The sequence below is a fragment of the Centruroides vittatus genome, unplaced genomic scaffold (genome assembly GCF_030686945.1).
Source record: "Centruroides vittatus isolate TY-2023 unplaced genomic scaffold, ASM3068694v2 scaffold_3038, whole genome shotgun sequence".
Taxonomy (NCBI): Eukaryota; Metazoa; Arthropoda; class Arachnida; order Scorpiones; family Buthidae; genus Centruroides; species Centruroides vittatus.
Genome location: NW_027122698.1, coordinates 69,722 through 88,920, shown reverse-complemented (window position 1 = coordinate 88,920; position 19,199 = coordinate 69,722). Strand labels below are relative to the sequence as shown.

Genomic DNA, 19,199 nt, shown 5'->3' with positions numbered 1-19,199 from the left:
CTCCCTTATTTTTTATTTTTATTTTTTTTTATTTTTTGAGTATCTTTACAACAAAAATTGGAGAAATTCTGTAAGATTAAATGCAAAAATTTGATTTTAATAAGGGAAATATAATAAAGACCATTAGGAAATATAATATTGTTTAGCCATACGGAAGTTCTTTCTTGTATAACCACCTGCATCAATATACTACAAACTATGGAGACAGGTGTTCAAAGAAGGAATTTCTGAGTACCTAATGTCTGTTACGTGACGTGTCCCTCTTTTCTAGATCGAGTAAGGCAACATATTCAAGCGACGTCCTTTCTGATAATGTTCTTTCACTTATTGTTCAAGATAGCTATGTGGGAACGGCTCCATTCTTCCTGAAATACGCAGCTAGACACCTTGACGTTGCATATTGTCTGTTAATTATTAAACAGAAGAAAGGTTAAACAGAAAAAATAAAGCTTTAAAAAAAGGGTGCATTAAAGCGAAAACAATTAGTTGGACCTTCATAATATGAAGTTTATGAAATTCTACTTTAAGGTGAGGCTTGATATTAAAAATATGATTTCTAAACCTGATTTCATGAGTAAATATGCAATAAAACGTAGTTTTATTTAAAAATGTGGTTATTAAAATCAATAAAACTTCAATATTGATTTAAGAAACGACATTTAGGCTACCAAGTTCACCTTTAAGTTAGCCTTCAAGGCAAATTTTAAGCTTCTTAATTAGCTATCCGGGACATCTTTTGAGCTTTCTAAGTTAGCCTTTAAGGCATGTTAGCTAGTAAACAAATTCCCAAGACACCTTTCAAGCTCTTTATTTAGATCTTAAGAGGCCAAAACGACCTCAGAACCAGCTTTTAAATTTCACAATTCTAGCTACAGATTTTACATTTTAATACATCGATTAGGGTACCAATACAGTTACCAATTTCCGAACACTCAAAAAAATTAAATTACGAATTCAAAAATTGAGAAATGCAACTAAATCAAATATGCCAAATAAATTCTAAAGAAAAAATTGACTTATAACTTCAAAATGGAGCAGATAAAAAGCGAGAAAATCAAAACTGTGTCTTGCGAACTTTTTGTACGTTTGCTACGTACGAAAAACAAGAGGGAAAAAAAACTGTTTCTGGACACAAATTCGGCACGACAAACGCATAAATAATAAATTCACGTATTTTTTTTTCTTCTTCTTCTTTTGCCTCCATCAAAAGAAAGTATTAAGAGAGTGTAAAAGAAAAGTAACGTTCATGTCCGTTCACATAAGTTCACTGTCCTATCGGTTCATTGTTCTGCTTGTCACCCCCTAACGATCTGAGTCGGATCCGTCTCGACGAATCATACAATATGTCAGCTACTTACCTAACTAATAATAATTGTCACAGCGTAATTTTATGACGTGCAATAATCGATAAATAATCGATTTTTACCTCTATCTAGATAACAGCGCCGATCGATTTCCAACTTCAAACTACTCTTAAGCGAGCTCCTTGTACGTAAAAGAGCCGTTCAAAATGAGCAAAAGGTACGGTTAACTCTTTCAAAGTAATTTTTAAATCTGTACGGCCATCCCGTACAAATTTAAAAATCGACCAAAGTTTTCAAAGTGCTCGAAATTCTAACAGGAAGCATAAAATTATACATTTGGGGTAGCAAATTGGGTATTGTAAAATGTTTAAAGCCATTCAAAAGTATGTAAATTAAAGAGCGCAGTTACATATATACCAATTCAGGGCGTCACTTAAATAAAATCGCCCTTTTCACTCAACCTTATATACAAACACATTCATGTTTTTTGCAATGCAATCCGTATAATTTCGCAATCTCTTTTTTTTGTCGGAAAATTAATTCAATTCATTATAAAGTCGATTTTCATACAGCTAAACAACACCCTGCATTGTCAATGTGCCAAGTTATGTTCCGCGCTGTGGGGAATTAATATAACTTATTTATCACGAATTAAAAACACGAACGTACAATTCTGAATTTAATTTTTTTTAAACTAAAAATAATAAAATATCGCTTCTAGTATCGAGTCTAGACTTCAGACAGCGTGTTTTTTTAATATGATAAATGGCAAGTTGTCGTGTCGAAAATCGATTTTCACTACGATTTTCTTTACTTTTTTTCATCTTTAAACTCGTCTTTTCGATTGCAAAGAAAAAGAAAAAACGTTTTAAAAAGTATTTTTTTTTTTTTAAGTTTTCTAACTGAACTTCTTTTTAAATTTAAATTTCTTGTAAGTCCATTCGATGAGGATCCGAGTTAAATGCTAGTTTCTTCGGGTTTTGAGCGAGTTTAAACCAAATATTTTGGTATTCAAACCTATTTTTTACAGTTATAATTATTAGTTAAAATCAGTGTAAAAGTCTTAAATAAAAAAAATTTTAAATCTTGAACAATTCTTCCCTGGTTTAATGGATCTAAGCTCGTGAACGGTAGCAAAATAGCGAAATTGTGTTAAATTTTTAAATATAAAAAAATAAAATTATTTAAAATATTAGTTCTTTATTTTAGAAAAAAGACAACAAACTGATCGAAAAATTCAGAATTTAAACTGTTCCGCCATATTTGTACTTTCAAACTTCAAATGACTCAATAAGATTATCGCGAGTTACACTTAAAACCTAGCTTCTAGGCCTTAAAAAAAAGCTTCCAAATCACCTTTCCAGCTTCTAAAGAAGGCAGATATTAACCTTGAACCATTAATAAGTTTATAAATAGCCTTGTAAGAAAAATACTGAATAAAGTTCAGACCAACAGGAAAACCGAATACATTGAACTGACTCACAAAGTTTAAAAAATATGTTAGGCAAAAATTATGCTAAATTTGCTGTTAAGTCATGTGATTTTTGAATCATATCAGGGCTTTTAACGCTTGTGCACCAACCTCTAGTATAACGTGTCACGCTCTTCCCTGTGGCAAATAACAAGAAATCATCCCTAGTACGCTTCGAGACGTATTTCCTTTTTTCCCACTTTTTCTTTTTATATTTTTCTAAACAACCATATCAGTGGTTCGACGTTCGAAAATCTTACAAGGAAACTTGAAGAAAAGAAAAATAAAACTTTGGGTGCTCGGCCAACCGTTATTACTTTTAAAATTGTTAAATTGACAGAAAGTTAATGGTATTCTACAAATAAATGCCATTCGAACTGTCAATTTGTGATCCCTTCACTCCATCTTACTTCCTTTTCTTTCTCTTATTTTTGATCCGTTATTCTTTGTCTTCCTCGTCAAGAAAGAGGAAAAAAAATTTACGGTCGATTTCCAGTGAAAAAAGAAATCTAAACGACGTGAAAAACATGAGTTTTGTATTTAAACTCAATTGATTCATTATAGAAAAATTGTACAAGAGAAAAATATAAAAAGAAGTATCATCATCGATCGGGGTTACCGCTTAATATTGATAATATATAGCAGGACTGCCAAATTTTCAAAATTTTTTAAACATCTGTATTTAAAAAAAAATTCATATTTCCTTAAAATTTTTAACATATAATTTTATATTTAACATGTTACTTTATATTTCATATTATAAAATCATATTTATAATTATAATTAATTATCTAAATTCATTTTTATTGAAAAAATTACCGTCGGCTAATACGTTGCCAGAATGAGAATTAATTCCATAGACATCGTTCTAAAAATATTTTGAGGTTTACTTTAAAATTTACCGAAACTTCCCCAAGAAAATTTAAATTCATTCAAATTCACAAATTAGTAATTAGAAACTGTTCGATATATTTGAAATTTTAAAAATAAAATTCCCACGCAAACTAAAAACATTTATTTTTTACAAAAACCTCAAATATAAATGGGTATTTTACAAATGAATAATTCTCCAGATTCGGGGGTAAATCCCTATATATATATTTTAATATAACATTTCTAGTTTGAAGTGAGTAATAATCTATAAATGTTTCATAATTTTATAAAGAAAACTATTATTAAAAAAAATATATTACTTGTTTTTAAATAAAATATCAAAATTAATTCTATACATTCGGGGATATTTTCGAAATAATTTAAAATTTCGGGGAAAAATCCCTAATTTTTCATAATGTTTCTAATTCGAAGCAGGCATCGTTAAACGATGAGAAATAGCATTCAACCAACAACAATCATCTCAAGCATGATAAGAAGTTAACCATACGGAAAAATCGTAAGAAAATACAGAAAAAAAAAATCTTTATATTATCTAAGTTTAACAAAAGATATTAATCTAAATCCTGCATTATTTTTAGCAATAGAATAAAAGGATAAAAGATTAAATTTAGAGATGGATCTCGTAAATTTATCTTTTTTAAGAACCTGTTCTTTTTTTTATTTTTTACGTTGTAGATATTGTACTAAGTACCACTATACACTTATGGCATAATTAAACAAATAGGATAGATTTCATAACATAGTTCTATTTATTTATAAGATAAGAGAAAGAGCCAACTCCCAATGTGACTAAACAACAACAAAAATGTAATAAGTGTTGCCAGATTAAAAATTAATTAATTTTAATGTTTTTTTATTTACATTTTTTAATCTGGCAACACTTTCTCAAAATTTAATTAATAATTAATTAACATTCTTCCAACTTATGAACATTTTTCGTATATTCTCTTGTAATTTAATCTAATTTAATAAAATGATTGTTACGCGTACAAATTTTTATTAAACAATTTTTTTAATTTCAGTATTTTAATTCCTAAAGATAAACAAGTCCTGTTGCCAGTTAAACTTCACTTAAATATCCCCAAATATCCCTAAAATATCCTTAATATTAGGTTTATTTTAAAACTTTTGTGCAATTTTTTTTAAAATACTTCATTTATGATTTTTTAAAATAAAATCTGAATTTTTATCTTTAAAAAAAATTTTTTTTTAAATAATATTCCACTGATTTCCTGTAACACGCCAAATAATTTCCCTATTTTGGAAGGGAAAAAACCGATAATGTAACCATTTAAATTCACGTTAGATGAAGCGTGTCCGATTTTACTCCATTTAAAAGCCATTCAATCGTAAGCTAATTGCATAATTAAGCCCACTCTGAGCCATCATCAGCCGCTCCGTTTTGGTAACATTCAAAAGTTATTCCCATAGCCCGAAACATCTTCCGATAATTTTTGAAATTGGTTCCTTTATAATTAATATCTTATACAGTAATTCACCTCATCTGTCCCAGATTTTTCGTCTCACGTGATTACACTTTATATAGAATCTATCCTATATTTTAACCGCTTGTCCTACATTTTAGCTCCAAGATAGTCACTATAATACTACAATGCTTAGTAATTGGATATTCACTAAGATGGATACAGGAAAAACTCGTCTCATTAAATAATCTCTTAGATACATTTCCTCGAACTTTAAAGCAGAATGTTCATGATTAAACACCATTATTTCCATCTAAAAAGTTGATATTTATCCATCAAACCGAAATTTATTTTAAATTATATAAAATTCGAGAAATATTACCTAATATTTCCCTTTATCCTAGGAAAATGTATGGATTTTAATTGATAAATACCGCTTGAAGAAGGGGACTATACATTAGGAAAATTAACTAAAATAACCCTTTACGTTAGGGAAATTACCCGAAGTAACCGTTTATTTTAAGGAAATTACTACTTGTTCCTATACGAGAAAGATACTAGGAAAATTTACCTAATTTATCCCTAGATCAGAGAAATTTCTGTGGAAGATATAGAGTATATAAGACGACCTTTCTGTCAATAAACAGCATACTTGTACAGTATCTCTTGTTAAGAAACAAAATTATGGTACCGGTATATAAATTACCCGTTCCAACTCTTATAAATTATTTAATTGTAACAATTTCCTTTTATAATTATTAGAATTCTTTGATGAAATTCTGGGTTTTTGGTCAGTACATCGCTTTACAATTATGGAAATTTCCATTATCAAACTCAGAAAATAAGGCATTAAAACAAAAGGAATGGTCAACGAGAGGTGATTCTCGGATATTTTAATAAAATACATGAAAAAAAATAACTTAAAACAGACTCGATTATATTTAAATTACCAAGTAAATAATTTCTTTTCCTCAATAATCGCTACATCTTCGATAATTGAACGTTGCGTGTGAAGTAAGGGCATCGGTTTGTGTGGCACACATCGAACGAAGCCACGAAACAGCTGCATATTTATGCAAAGGAAGGAAGAGAAATTATCTACCTATGAACCTTCTTCAAGGTCGGGGAACTTTCTCCCACCGAAAAGTGGCCCCACAACTCCCCACCGAGTCGAATGTTTGGGAAAAGCCATTTTAGCGGGCTTAAGCGTAAACAGCAATCAATGGAATGTTACAGAAGTGTAACCGTTACAAACCATACAGTTTCCTTCAAAAATACTTTCGAGCAAGAACATAATTACCCTTCGGGGAAAAATTTAACACCTATAATTTCCCTTAAAAAAACGGGATTTTTTTATAGTAACAAGAGTACAGTCAACGTAATTCTTATTTTGTTGTTCGTTGACTCCAATTTTTTATAGCAAACAATGCGCGACGTTAAATCCGACTCTCACTTTATAACAAAAGGATTTAAAAATAAATACAAATAAGTAAAATCTGATAACAGAAAACAATTTTTGACCTATCGTACCGTATTATTACTTAGGATTATTTAAAGATAATGATATTTTTTGAATATTTACATACTTAACCATGATAAATGTTTTAACTGTAAATTTATGTGAAAACAATTACCCAACTGTAAAGAGCACGGAAGTATTGTTTTGATATCAGAATAAACCACCCATAAATATATATTTATATATTTTCTTTTATTATTTATGCTCATGTCATATCTAGTTCTAGCGATAAGACAATAAAATTACTATAATAAATAAAACTAAAGTAAGTAGTTCGAACGGTTCTTCTTCGCATACGTATTTCACAGTCATTACTCCGAGACAATAGTGTTGATTATTACGTATAGAAATCTATCAGTTACGCAAAAAAAAAACTCTCGACGTCTTGGGGATTTTTCCCGATCGCTCTACTGTTATTTCCCTAATTAACAGGTAACTGGAAGGAAGAGAAAATATTAAAAAGTAAACTTTTCTGTTTTTAATAATAAAGTTGGTCAGGGTGAGGTAGAAATGTGACTTGAAATTCCGGTGAGTTGTAAACCGGTTTTCTTACATTTTAGTACCTGTACCATGTAAAGTTGTCCACGTCAGAGATGCGATAGAACAAAATAGGAAATGGTAAAAATCCAACTTAACTGCTAAGTTCTATACAAGCACATAACGAAAAGAAATAAATAAATAAATAAAAAGATTTACAGGCCACGTTTGATGGTAATTCGAATACCGGTGCTACGTGTAAAGTTATGTGTGGCATATAGCTACTGTGAATGAACCGACGTCCTTCGACCCGATAAGTGAGCTACGAGACGAGACGAACTCAACCCCATTTTCATAGCTAAAAACTTGTATTTTTTTTCGTTAAACTAGTTAAATCCCTTATACAGAATTAACCACACGTAACCCCTCTATAATGTTGGATATTCGTACAAACCGAATAAATTTCGGGGGGTTGTAGAAAAGGAGCTGCAAACACCCCCACATCGCGTATATAATAAATGGTAGAATGTTAAGAGGAAAAGACTTCGTAACTATCCCACGCCCGGTGTACGTATTAAAAGAAAATTATCATCACGAGTATGACCATACGTGCCCCTAAAGCAAGGATATCCAAACCATTGTGTGGAGGCCTACTTTATCGCTGTCATGAGGGAAATAAAAATAATGTTAGGCAGCCATCAGATCGACTGACGACCCGCTCGCTACACTTACTAAATAATTTCCCACAAAAGTTCATTCGGTTTGTGCCACAGTTCCCATTCGAAACTAGGTTTTGATAGAAAATATCGAAGAAAAAAAAAATTTAGTTCTCATTTTTTCAGTGTTAGAACAATACAACGAAGAGCGGGAAATTGCATTAAACGTCCCACCAAATGGGCGCGTAAATTTGGAATTTTGGAAAATGTAACGAGTCAGAACGGTACTCGAAAATGTTATTTTAGCGACGTCAAGCGAATCTTCGAACCATATAGACACAGAATTATGGCATAAGCGAAATATGAACGATGTAAGCGGGACACGCAAGAGCCTACACAGATTTATGGTCGTGTATGATGAAATCAAATGGGATTCCACTGGTTTCTACGCGGGTTATGTCTCCATCTAAAAGATGAAAACAAAATACGTAGAACACAATTTATACGCGGTAGAATAAGCATAAATTGAATGATTTAGATAAATTGTGAAGCGTAAAATATGCGCGATGTAAATAGAGCGATTTAGATGGAAGACAAGGCAAAATATAAATGTATAAATGCAAAGAAATAAGCAGAATATCCGAGCAAAAATACGCAATATTAAAGGGTTATATTAATCTATAACCCTTATATTAAGTTGAACAGAAGAGAAAGCTCGTGTATTACTTGAACAGAAAGAAGACCCCTAGCTTGAACGAAATGCAAAGGTGGTATGTAAGTTGAACGCAAAAATCATATGTAATTTGAATAGAAACAAGCGTAAGTGCTTATTAATTAACAGAAACAAGCATTTATAATACTAAAACAGAAATAAGTGCATATACGGCTTGAACAGACACTAGATCTTTAATAACGGAATACGAGTAACGTACGTTACTTGAACAAAACATCAGACTTAAACACGGCTTTGTACATCGTAACACAAGACATACGTAACCAATTCCAGCAAAACACAGAACACAAAAGTTTAAACGCAGAACACGAGCGAAACAATTGAAAAACGCACATAAATCAACTAAAGACGAAAATTTTGAATGTTTCTAATGGAAACGTCATAAATTTTCGTTTCTGTTTCCACTTTTCTATCGATTATCAATCGTGCGCTAGCATTAAAAAAATACCCGGCAAATAGAAGAACAACACAAGCGAAACTAGTTCTCGCTACGTATATCTTCATTAAATTAATATAAGAACGAATAAAAATTAACTGTAATATTTAAATAACACGTATAAACGGCTTAAACAAGAGCCGAAACGTTCATAAATCTTCGGGAAAAAAAAATAAAAATAATAAAAGTTTTGCCAACTTACCGACTTCTTTTTGTGAAGTTTCGCTTCCGATGGCAAGTTGTATTAATGTTATATATAAAATAGTTATAAAGATCCAAAGGCAACGATCCATTTTTTGTTTTAAAATGTTATAACCGATGCCATCACTGGAAACTTCTTTCTTCTTCCGACACTCTCCGGTTCGGAATGAGCGGCATCTTCTGCTCATCGTCTAAATCGATCGTCTGCGCAACAATTCAGAGACGGCAAACGTGCCACACGTCATACAAGTTTCCACCAATCGCTGTATGGTGTCGCTTCTACAGGTATTCGTGTCTTTTCCTTTCTAATCGAACCTAACGTGTATTGTTTATGTCTCCTGGTGATAAATTATTTCGTTTTGTAATTTATTTATTATTCGATTCTTTTTTTATTTTTTATTTCGCGTTTTAATTTTCATAAATTTTAACGTTTTTTATTTGTTGTAATAATAATAATTATTATTAATATATCGGCGCTTCTGTAAGTATTAATAATTTTTTATGTTTTAATTGAACCTAACGTGTGTTTATGTTGTCTACGTAACTGGTTTTCTTGTTTTTTTCGTTTATTATTATTATTTTTTAAATAGAAATAATATATTTTTTAATTTATGAAACTTAATAGTTTTATTTTCTTATTTTTTCAGCTCATTTTTCCAGAATATTTTAATTTATTTTAAAGTTTGCGCTCTTCTTCGGCGTTACATAACACACATTTTGCGCTCAAAAATACATTTTTAAATCTATTTTCTAGGCTTAATAATATATTTTTGTTCCATCTTTATAGTAAATTTCCCCATTTTTTATGCTTTATCACTGTTTTTCTCGTAATATTTACCCTTATTTCATATTTTTCATAATTTTCCCAGCTTATTATTAACTTTTTTTTATCATCGTCATCATCATTATTATCATCATTAATTATTTCAATCACGTGCTACTCTCAAAACGAATAGTTCTGATGAATTTAGACCACCCAAATTGCCCTTTAACAAAAGATTACATGGGCGTAGATACAAAATAAACATTTATGAGCTTAAATATGTACAGATAACATTCATCTAAATACTTGTACAGAGTATTTAAGATAATCTAAATACTTTAGAATACTTTAAATATATTCTAAAGTATGCTCTAACGGACATTAGAATATTTTTAGGGTATTTAAAATATTTTAAAATGTCTAAAAACTCAAGAAAATAAACCTAAAACATGCACTAAATAGAATAAATTTTCTAAATTTTCTTTAAAATAACCTAAAAATACTTTAAAATATGTTAAGCTATACTCATTTTTGTAATGAAATATTCTAAATAGTCTTAAAAATACTCCAAATTCTTTAAAAAAAATGAGCTGTAAAACACTTCAAAACTACTGTAAAATATTTTAAATATGTTAAATTAACTGTTAAAAGTCTAATTTTTCTAATCAAATATTCTAAATCGCCTTAAAAATACTTTAATACTCTAAAAAGTACTCTAAATTACGTTTGATAATCACTAAACAGTGTAATTAAATACTTTAAAATAATATAAAATACTTGAATTACGGTAAAATAAACTGTAATATATCTGTAAATACTCTATAAAATACTTAACTATAAAATAATCTAAAAACTACTACTAAACTCTAAAAACTACTTAACTATAAAATAATCTAAAAACTCTAAACATACGTAAGTTGATTAATTTAGATTTTTTTGGAATAATCCCCCCCTTTAGAGCAAGATTGTGGCATTATAAACCTGTTTTCTATTTGTAATCGAATAATAATAATAATAATAATTCCTGAATAATAGAATGAGTCATAGGACAATCGAGACAATTTTCTCTCATCTTATCCTTTGTAGGAAGTGCCTTATTTTGGAGGGAAGTGTTTTTACATTCGTTCGTTCCAAAAAATAAATAAATAAATAAAAAATACTAAAATATTAAAAATATTATAATAATAAAAATATAAAATTATGTACATGTTTTAATTATTTTAATATAATTTTGTAGTGTTTTTACTGTTATAAAAAAACAAAAATAAAATGAAATTCTAGAAATATTTTTAATATAATTTTGTAATTTAAAACTAGTAAATTATTTTCTAGTAAATTTCTGAAATTCTAAAAAGATTTTTAAGCTTATTTATTGGGTTTATTTAATTAAATAAGAAATTTCTTGAAAAGGTAAAATTAAATTTCTATACCAGAGAGTTAGTCCATTTAAAAAGCGATGCGATCGAAGCGTGCGATCGCATCGCTTTTATCGCTTCTTAAGATTATTTCTAATTATATTTTATTTTTAATAAAAATAAAAATATATACGAAACATTTGAATTATTTTTAACTTATATCTAAAGAAAATAATAATAATGATGATAATTTTATGAATGATATTTTATGATAATCGCCTCGCGTCGCGGCGCTCGCGACGCGATCATCGCGTTCTCTCCCACCATGGTTAATATTCTACGATGTGAACTTTCTCACGAAAAATTACTGCGTTTATTAAAAATTCGAAATTGCTAATAAACTTTATAAAATCTTTGTTTTTGTTTGAAATCATGAATTTTTATCTTAATATATATAAAACGTTCTTAAAATTTCGAAATAAATAATTTTTTCAATGCTTTTATTCATCTTAAAAGTCCTGCATCCAGATACATCATTGAAAAATGCTAAATGTTTAAATAAAGAATGAGAGAAGGAACTTAAATCATTAGAAAACTTGTTTGTGAAACGTTTTACCAGAATTTCTTACTATTTATTGCACGTTATACACCAATAAAGATGCAATATAACCAGTTGAAGTTTCTACCTTGTGGCACAATGACGAAGACACATCCTTCTATTTATACTTAAAATAAATGATATTTTCCTTATAAAATATTCGTGAATGAAATATTTTCAGGGCTTTCCTTTTCTATCTTACGAACTCTCACCTTATATGGCAAGAAACAGGTAAATTCGGGTCATGAGAGTTCTTGTAGAGTAGCGAGAGGTCAGATCCACTTACCTACTAAAAGTAAAGGGATCTCTATCTAACATGCAGATAAAAGTAAGTGGGAAAAGAGGATATCCGCGCTCTGACCCACTGAAATTATCTAAAGAATCTCGAATATGTCGTAGATGAACTGTCACGATACAAACGAGAAAGAAGGACAAACCAGAATTTTATTTTTTAAACTGGCAAAAAAACTATTATAAACACGAAAAGTGAAATGGTTCTGTTGCTAAAGTGTTACAATTCGAGGCATTATACATCTTGAAACGTGATATATTTTGACAGGAAGAGTTAGGATCATCTGTGCCATGCGAATGACGCCCTCCTAGCTTCAAAATCTTCCATGTTATAACTATAACTTATCCAGAAAAGTTAAGATTTCTTGGGGTTTTCAAGTTCCTTGGCCACAAAAAGTGGTTTAAGAATATATTAAATTACCTGTAGATCTGTTTTGTGCCATCTGTCTGATAGAGTATCACATAAATCAACCGCAATTCGCATAAAAACATGTTTTGCTGGCATTCATAATTTAAATAGTCTGCTCTTGGGATTAGAAAGAGGCCTAGAAACACAAAAATCATGCAGATTGAGACTTTTTCTAAGCTATTGTAAGCTTATTAATTGAAGTGTAGTAGATTCTGACAGCATTTACAGGTTTATTCGAAAGCTTCAAAGCACAAGAATTTATTTTGTAGTAATATATAACGTAAAAACACATAAAATAAATAATTTTTAAAGCATTTTCTAATTAAATGGGGACAAAAAATGATTATAAATTTAGTATCCATATCCTCATTCACGATCTCAAATAGAATGAGCCCTTTGCAAGCATTCACAAATCGTAATATTTAGAAAATTTTCGACATTTTAAAGATGTTCAGCACAAAGTAGTGGCTTGAAAATTATCACATTTCTTCGGATTTCCATAAACTGTGTTTAATTAAATACAAGAACAAGATCTGTAAGTTTGCTGAGTGATGCAATATTGAATTATTTAGAACTTACATTGATAGATATATAAGTTATGACTGGTATAATGTTTTAATCCTCAATGATTTCTTACATTTTTTCTTTTTTTTAAGGGCTTTAAATTTATATGCCTTTACTGGATTCTATGGGCAACACGCAAAAAAATTGGAAAACCGTAAAATTAATTTATGGAAATAATGTTTACAATATGGAGTGGAGTTTTCCGGATTTTCTTCGCATATCTAACACCTAAATAGGGCCACTTTCCATAGAAAGTCCTTCCAGGAGACACCTCTCCGTTGACAGGTTTCCCACGTATTGCATTGCCTCATGCCATCAATTCATCAATTCAATCCTTTTTTAGATGCCAAATGGGGAAATTTCTAAGATTTATTAGTGGTTGATTATGAATTTTAATTTTATTATTCGTTCAATTTTTAAAATTCTTAAATTTCATTGGATTGGATTGATGGGATAAATCAACGCAAGACAGGAGAACTGCTAAGGGGGGGTTGCATTTCTGGCTGGTTTTCTGTGAGAAACTGGTTCATATTTAGATGTTAGACATGTGGAGAAAACCTCGGGGCCAGTCCATTGGTGCAGCTCGAACCTAAGACCAGTGTTTAATTGTTCAAACTTTATTCGAGCTCAGGGTAAATGCTTCATACAAATTTCATTGAACTGAATTTTTAGGAATGCAACACAATGAGCGTTGTAGAAAGGGAGATCGTTACGGAAATAAACAAGAGAAAAAAAGGGGAAAAAATGGCTTCCTTAGAAAAAAAACTCATCATCTTTATCCCATTTTTATGCATTGCAACATTTTTGATCTTAGATAATCAAAAACCGGATGTTTGTGGGTTTTGTTACTCTAGTAAATTACCCAACAAAACCGGTAAGGTGTTGTCTTAACTTATAGAACTATTCATCAGTTACTACTACATTGAAACTGGAATTTATGAGATGAAACACTTAAAGAATCTATTTAATTTCAGGGAAAACGAATTAAAGAATCAAATTGCATATATCTAATTTTATATCACGTAACTTTTAAAATTGCAACTAACAAAATAGCGCAATCGATTTTTCTTGAAAAATGTTACGCCATTTTTTATCTAAACAGCGTAAATTTGTATAGAAATTTTGCTATTTTTGAAGATTAAATACATTTTTTTTATAAAAAAAAACGAATGGCATATTTATATTCTAAACAGGTTAAAAGGGACATAAAGTTGTGATCAAAGTAGCTACAAATTCTGTTCATTTTCCAAGAATAAAATAGGAAAGTTTCCAAATGAAAAATGAATTTATCATAAAAATTTATGTCAATCGACAAATTTATAAACATACAATTTAATTAGCAGTAATGAATTTGAGGAATAATTTAGAGAAAAACCCTAAGGAATTCAGGTTTAAATATATTTCCCCAGAAATGGAGAATTTCGGGAAGATTTTGCATATTCGGGATATCATTTAAAGAAATTTATTTGTAAATGATATAGCATTAACATTTATTTAATATAATTTAATAAAATGAATTAAAAATTTTAAATAAGAACGTAATTATTAAAAATTAAAAAAAAATTAATATAATAAAAATAATTAGAAACATGACACCTATAAAATGTCCCTATGTTTAACTGTAGTCAACGAAAATTCCCTATTTTTGAATTAGGGAAGTTTCGGATAGGTATATCATACTTATCGGTTACTGAAATTTCCCTGATTAGTGCATATGATTAATAATTACAAAATTTACCTGAATTTTCTAAAAATATTAGGGAAATTTTGTAGTTATTAACCATATTTTGAATAAAAATTTTGCTTGAGTTGATGAAATGTTTATCGAATGTTCTTTTTATTTATTGCAACGATGAAAATGATAACAATAATTACCATCATTAAACAAATTGTTAAAGATTATTTTATGAGAATATTGACAAAATAGATCAGAAGTAATGCAGAATGAATCTCTTATCATCGCTCTGATTCCTGCTAAAGATTATGTATCAGGGAAAGAGGGTAATGGTACTTAAGATTTGGAAATTGCCACTTTTAAAAATCGGTACTTGACACTGAAGAGAAACAAAAACAAATGAATAGCAGACCCAGAAAGAGAATGATGATAATACTGTTTGGTGATTATTTGACAAAATTTTCCCTATACCACAGCAACATTCGACTTTCTTGAATGTTTTTAGTTCGGGGAAATTTCCTTGAGATTTTAGGGATATTTAAGAAAAATAATTATTGTTTAGGGATACTTAGGGATTATTTTAGGAATTTTTTTAAAAAAGTTTGAATGTTTGGGGATATTTAGGGAAATTATTTTCCCCCACTAATTAACGGTATCATAAATAAATTTTGAGAATTTTTAGGTTTTTAGGAAAATTATCTTCGGTATTTTGGGAAGGTATTGGGGATTTTTATACGTTTGAGAATGCTTTAAAATAATAGAATATTTTAGTTTATATATATATATATTATATTATTATAAAGATTTTAATTTAAAATCTACAGAAAATCCATTTATGAAAGAAAAAGTGATGTTTACTGAATACAAAATTTTGGATTATCACGTTTTAACGTTACGTTGAACCCAAACCGTTTATCGTTTCGGAATTTTAACACCAAGATAAGATAAAATATGCGAATTATTTGAACAAAACAGTCGAGAGACACTTTAAAATGTCACATATGCCTAATATCACTGCTATAAAATCCAGATATTTTAAAATAGGTCTCCACCCACTTGTCATAAATTCGTAAAATATAATAAAAATACAATTTATGCCATTATTATCATTATTTATTTATTTGTTCCAATGAAAATAGCACAAATTTCTGGAATTTATCATTATTTTATTGAATTAAGATATACAATTTGTTTTTGAGTTTTGAAACGTAGAATATTTATAAAATAATGTGAATAGTTTTCCTAAGTAATTACAAGTTCTAGAAATTCAAATTTTTCCTTAAAAATACTGTAATAATTAAGCCAAAATTAGCTAAATGTAAAAAGATTAATTGCTCTTTTAGGCATTCAGTAACAACTGATAAAAAAAAAGTTCCTAAAAATACCAAAATACTAAAAATTTCCCAACTTTCGATGATAAATCCCGAAAATTTCCCCATATACAGAAAATTTTCCAAATTTCTTTTTAAAAATTCCCTAAATTTCGACAATAAATATCCTCAAGTATTAAAAATGTCCCCAAACTTGAGGGATTTATCTGTAAAAACCCTAACTTTACTATTTATATTATTCGTGACCGTGGATGATCGGTTTTTTTAAATGTAACTTGCCAGAAAACTTTACGAGATATTTTGACATAGAAAATATCAACAACCGCATTTTCTATGCTACGAATTTTTACAACTTCCTCGTGCATCATGTTATGAAAACAAATTTGATAATAAAGAAGAGGAAATAAAATGAAATTTTAAACAATTTTTATACAAGAAAAAGTATTCAGGAAGCTATTTTTTACGAGTGGTTAACACATTGATACTTTAAAATATTTTAATTCTATTGTTAAAACAATACAAAAGGGAGGCAAAAGTCCATCAGATGATAAAAGTTTTAATTACAAATGGAATTCGATGACCTTCATAAAGGTAATTAAGCAAAGTGTAAAAGTAATTCTATATGTAAATGCTATCAAACATTGTTTAATTCCAATGCAATTCTCTCTCTTCGAAATTGGGAAAATTTGGGGTAAAAAAATTTAGAAATTGAGTGAGGAAAAATGAGAATTTTTCTGTATTTTTGTACTACTTATATCATTATCCGGTCGTCAAGTACAAGAGATCGTGCTACTTCCGTGAACCCATTGCCACGCAACTGTTTTAAAAGGTTGCACTCGTGTCAGTTGCAAAATCCATTAGCGGTGTAAAGACCATTTGCTACAGAGATTTTGTAACTTCATCCTATTTCATAACCTGATACATTTACAACTCGGTGAAAAAAATAAAGAATAAAGTCAGTAAACAGTGACAAAAAATATTTTAAAAAAATTCCCGAACGATTCTTATATTCAGTAAGTTTTATTATACCTAAATACCGAATTTTTTAGAATTTAGGAAAATTACAGGAAATTTTTAAAATTAGATTTAGTAGAGTTTCCCTAAATTATTCGAGAATGATCTCGTGAATAATTTGAAAAGATCCCTGTGAGAAAATTTTTTTAAAGAATTTTTATCTATTAATAATCAGTAAAATTTCCCTAAACATAAATATTCCCTAAATTATCGCTTTCTTTACCTTCGAGAAAGTAAACTTTTTATTAAACAAAATAATTATTTAAAATTAATTAGACATTTAAAAATTTGTTTTTTCTTGCAAATATTGTGTGTGTAGAAATTCAGACAAAAATTCCCTACCTTCCGATAATCCTTAACAGATCGTCTGTATGCTTCAATGTCTTCATTAAATTTAATAAATGCTTTAGCTTATAAAAAAGCATAATTTTAGAGAAATTTCACGGAATTTTTAACAACAGCCTCCAAACTTTACAAACTTCCCTACTACTGAATTTAGGGAAATTTAGAGAAACTCAGCAACAGGGATATTTTTCCTAAATACGTTAGAAAAGTTAAAAATTTCATTAAAGGCCCTTTAGGACTTTATTAAATAAACTCTAATTAAAAAATTAGCAAATTTTATATTCTGTTTCACACTTTTCACTTAGACATACGAGAAAATTTTGATAAATTTCTTTCCTATATATATGGAGAGATTCCCTATCACTGAAATTCCCCAAATACAGTAATAGGGAATTTTAACGTTTCGGGAAATTATTAAAAATTCGGTAGAACTTCCCTACATACCAAAAATTCTAGAGAATGTACAGTACATACGTAGGGAAATTAACATGTAAGGAAGAGCTTGTTCATTTTTTATCAGTTGTGATCAATCAAATTTCCCCAACGATTTTACAGTAGATAATCGACGTGTATAGAAGAGGACACAATTAGTATAAAGTTAATTAAATTAAGTTTTTTTTAATTAATATAATAAATAAAACACGGAAATTCACGTCTATAACACATCTAAGCTCCATAACAACACAGTTTAAGTTAGAAAACCAACACAGCAGAAACAATTCATGCTTTTGTTTGTACAGGGGCAGCAGTTTATACATTACACAAGGAAAGAAAACTGATAAAAAACAATTTCAAAATGACATTTTCTCTAGAATTTAACGAAGCGTTTCCTTCTCCCATTTTTTTTTAAACACGATTTTTCAAAGAAATTTCAATTCTAAAACTTGAAAAAATAAAGGGAATTTCTTGTCAACGCAACGTCCAGACAGATTTCTCTTCTTATAAAACACGGAATCGGCAGAAAATAGGAAAAACAGCAGTAATTAAATAGCAAATTTCGAGAAAATGGCACCAGTTAGTTACTTTCCTCACTTTGGAACCAGTTTGGAATGTATGGAAACAGTCGATGCCAATGACACATCATGTTAATTAGCCATCTTTCCATTCAACTCTGACATTTTTAAAGAAAGGAAGAGACAAGAAAGAACAAGAATAAAAAAAATGAACTTTTGTTGTTTCTAATATGGTTTTAAAGTAGTTTCAAGGGCAGTGCCCTCGTTCGACTACCCACATACAAGGCAGGAGCCAGTGTTAAGAAGAGGTTATCCTGGTTTGCCAGGTGTGGTGGACGTCCTTCCTTCACTGATACCAAGTAAAAAATAACACCTGTATATTGATTTCTCGCGGTTTTCTATTCAGGACTTTGACACTAACCTACATACAGTATCTTTGTTCTCGACGGACCAAGTCACATGCACATTTTTGCTTTCGTCATCAGTGTCATCTGTGGAAAGGAAAACAATTATTACTGTTATAAAAATGGCTCTTTACGTGTTATTCTATAAGTACAATACAAAGATGGCTACTGTTTTTTTTATAATGAAGTATTGTTGGAATGTAGAAAGATGTTAATAATTGGATGAGATAAACATGAAATGGTATGATGATGATGTCATTGTAGAGCTGATTTTTTTTTTTGGTATGTTAAACTGTAGTCCTTTATCAAAAAATTAGCACCATAAAATTGTTAGGGAAGAAACAGTTTCATTGTTTTATGAAGTTTGTTCGTTAAAACTTAA

General features: G+C 29.3%; 1 protein-coding gene across 5 annotated transcripts in view; it reads right to left on the bottom strand.

Moving 5' to 3' along the window:
* Nucleotides 1-9,318, bottom strand: part of mgl (megalin) — a 148,760-nt gene extending 139,442 nt beyond the window's left edge. For all 5 annotated transcript variants that reach the window (XM_067285791.1, XM_067285792.1, XM_067285793.1 and 2 more), the window contains exon 1: nucleotides 9,117-9,318. In XM_067285791.1, coding sequence (XP_067141892.1) covers nucleotides 9,117-9,303 — 187 coding nt within the window. In that variant the 5' untranslated portion in view covers nucleotides 9,304-9,318. The remainder of the gene's footprint in view (nucleotides 1-9,116) is intronic.
* Nucleotides 9,319-19,199: the final 9,881 nt, after the last annotated feature.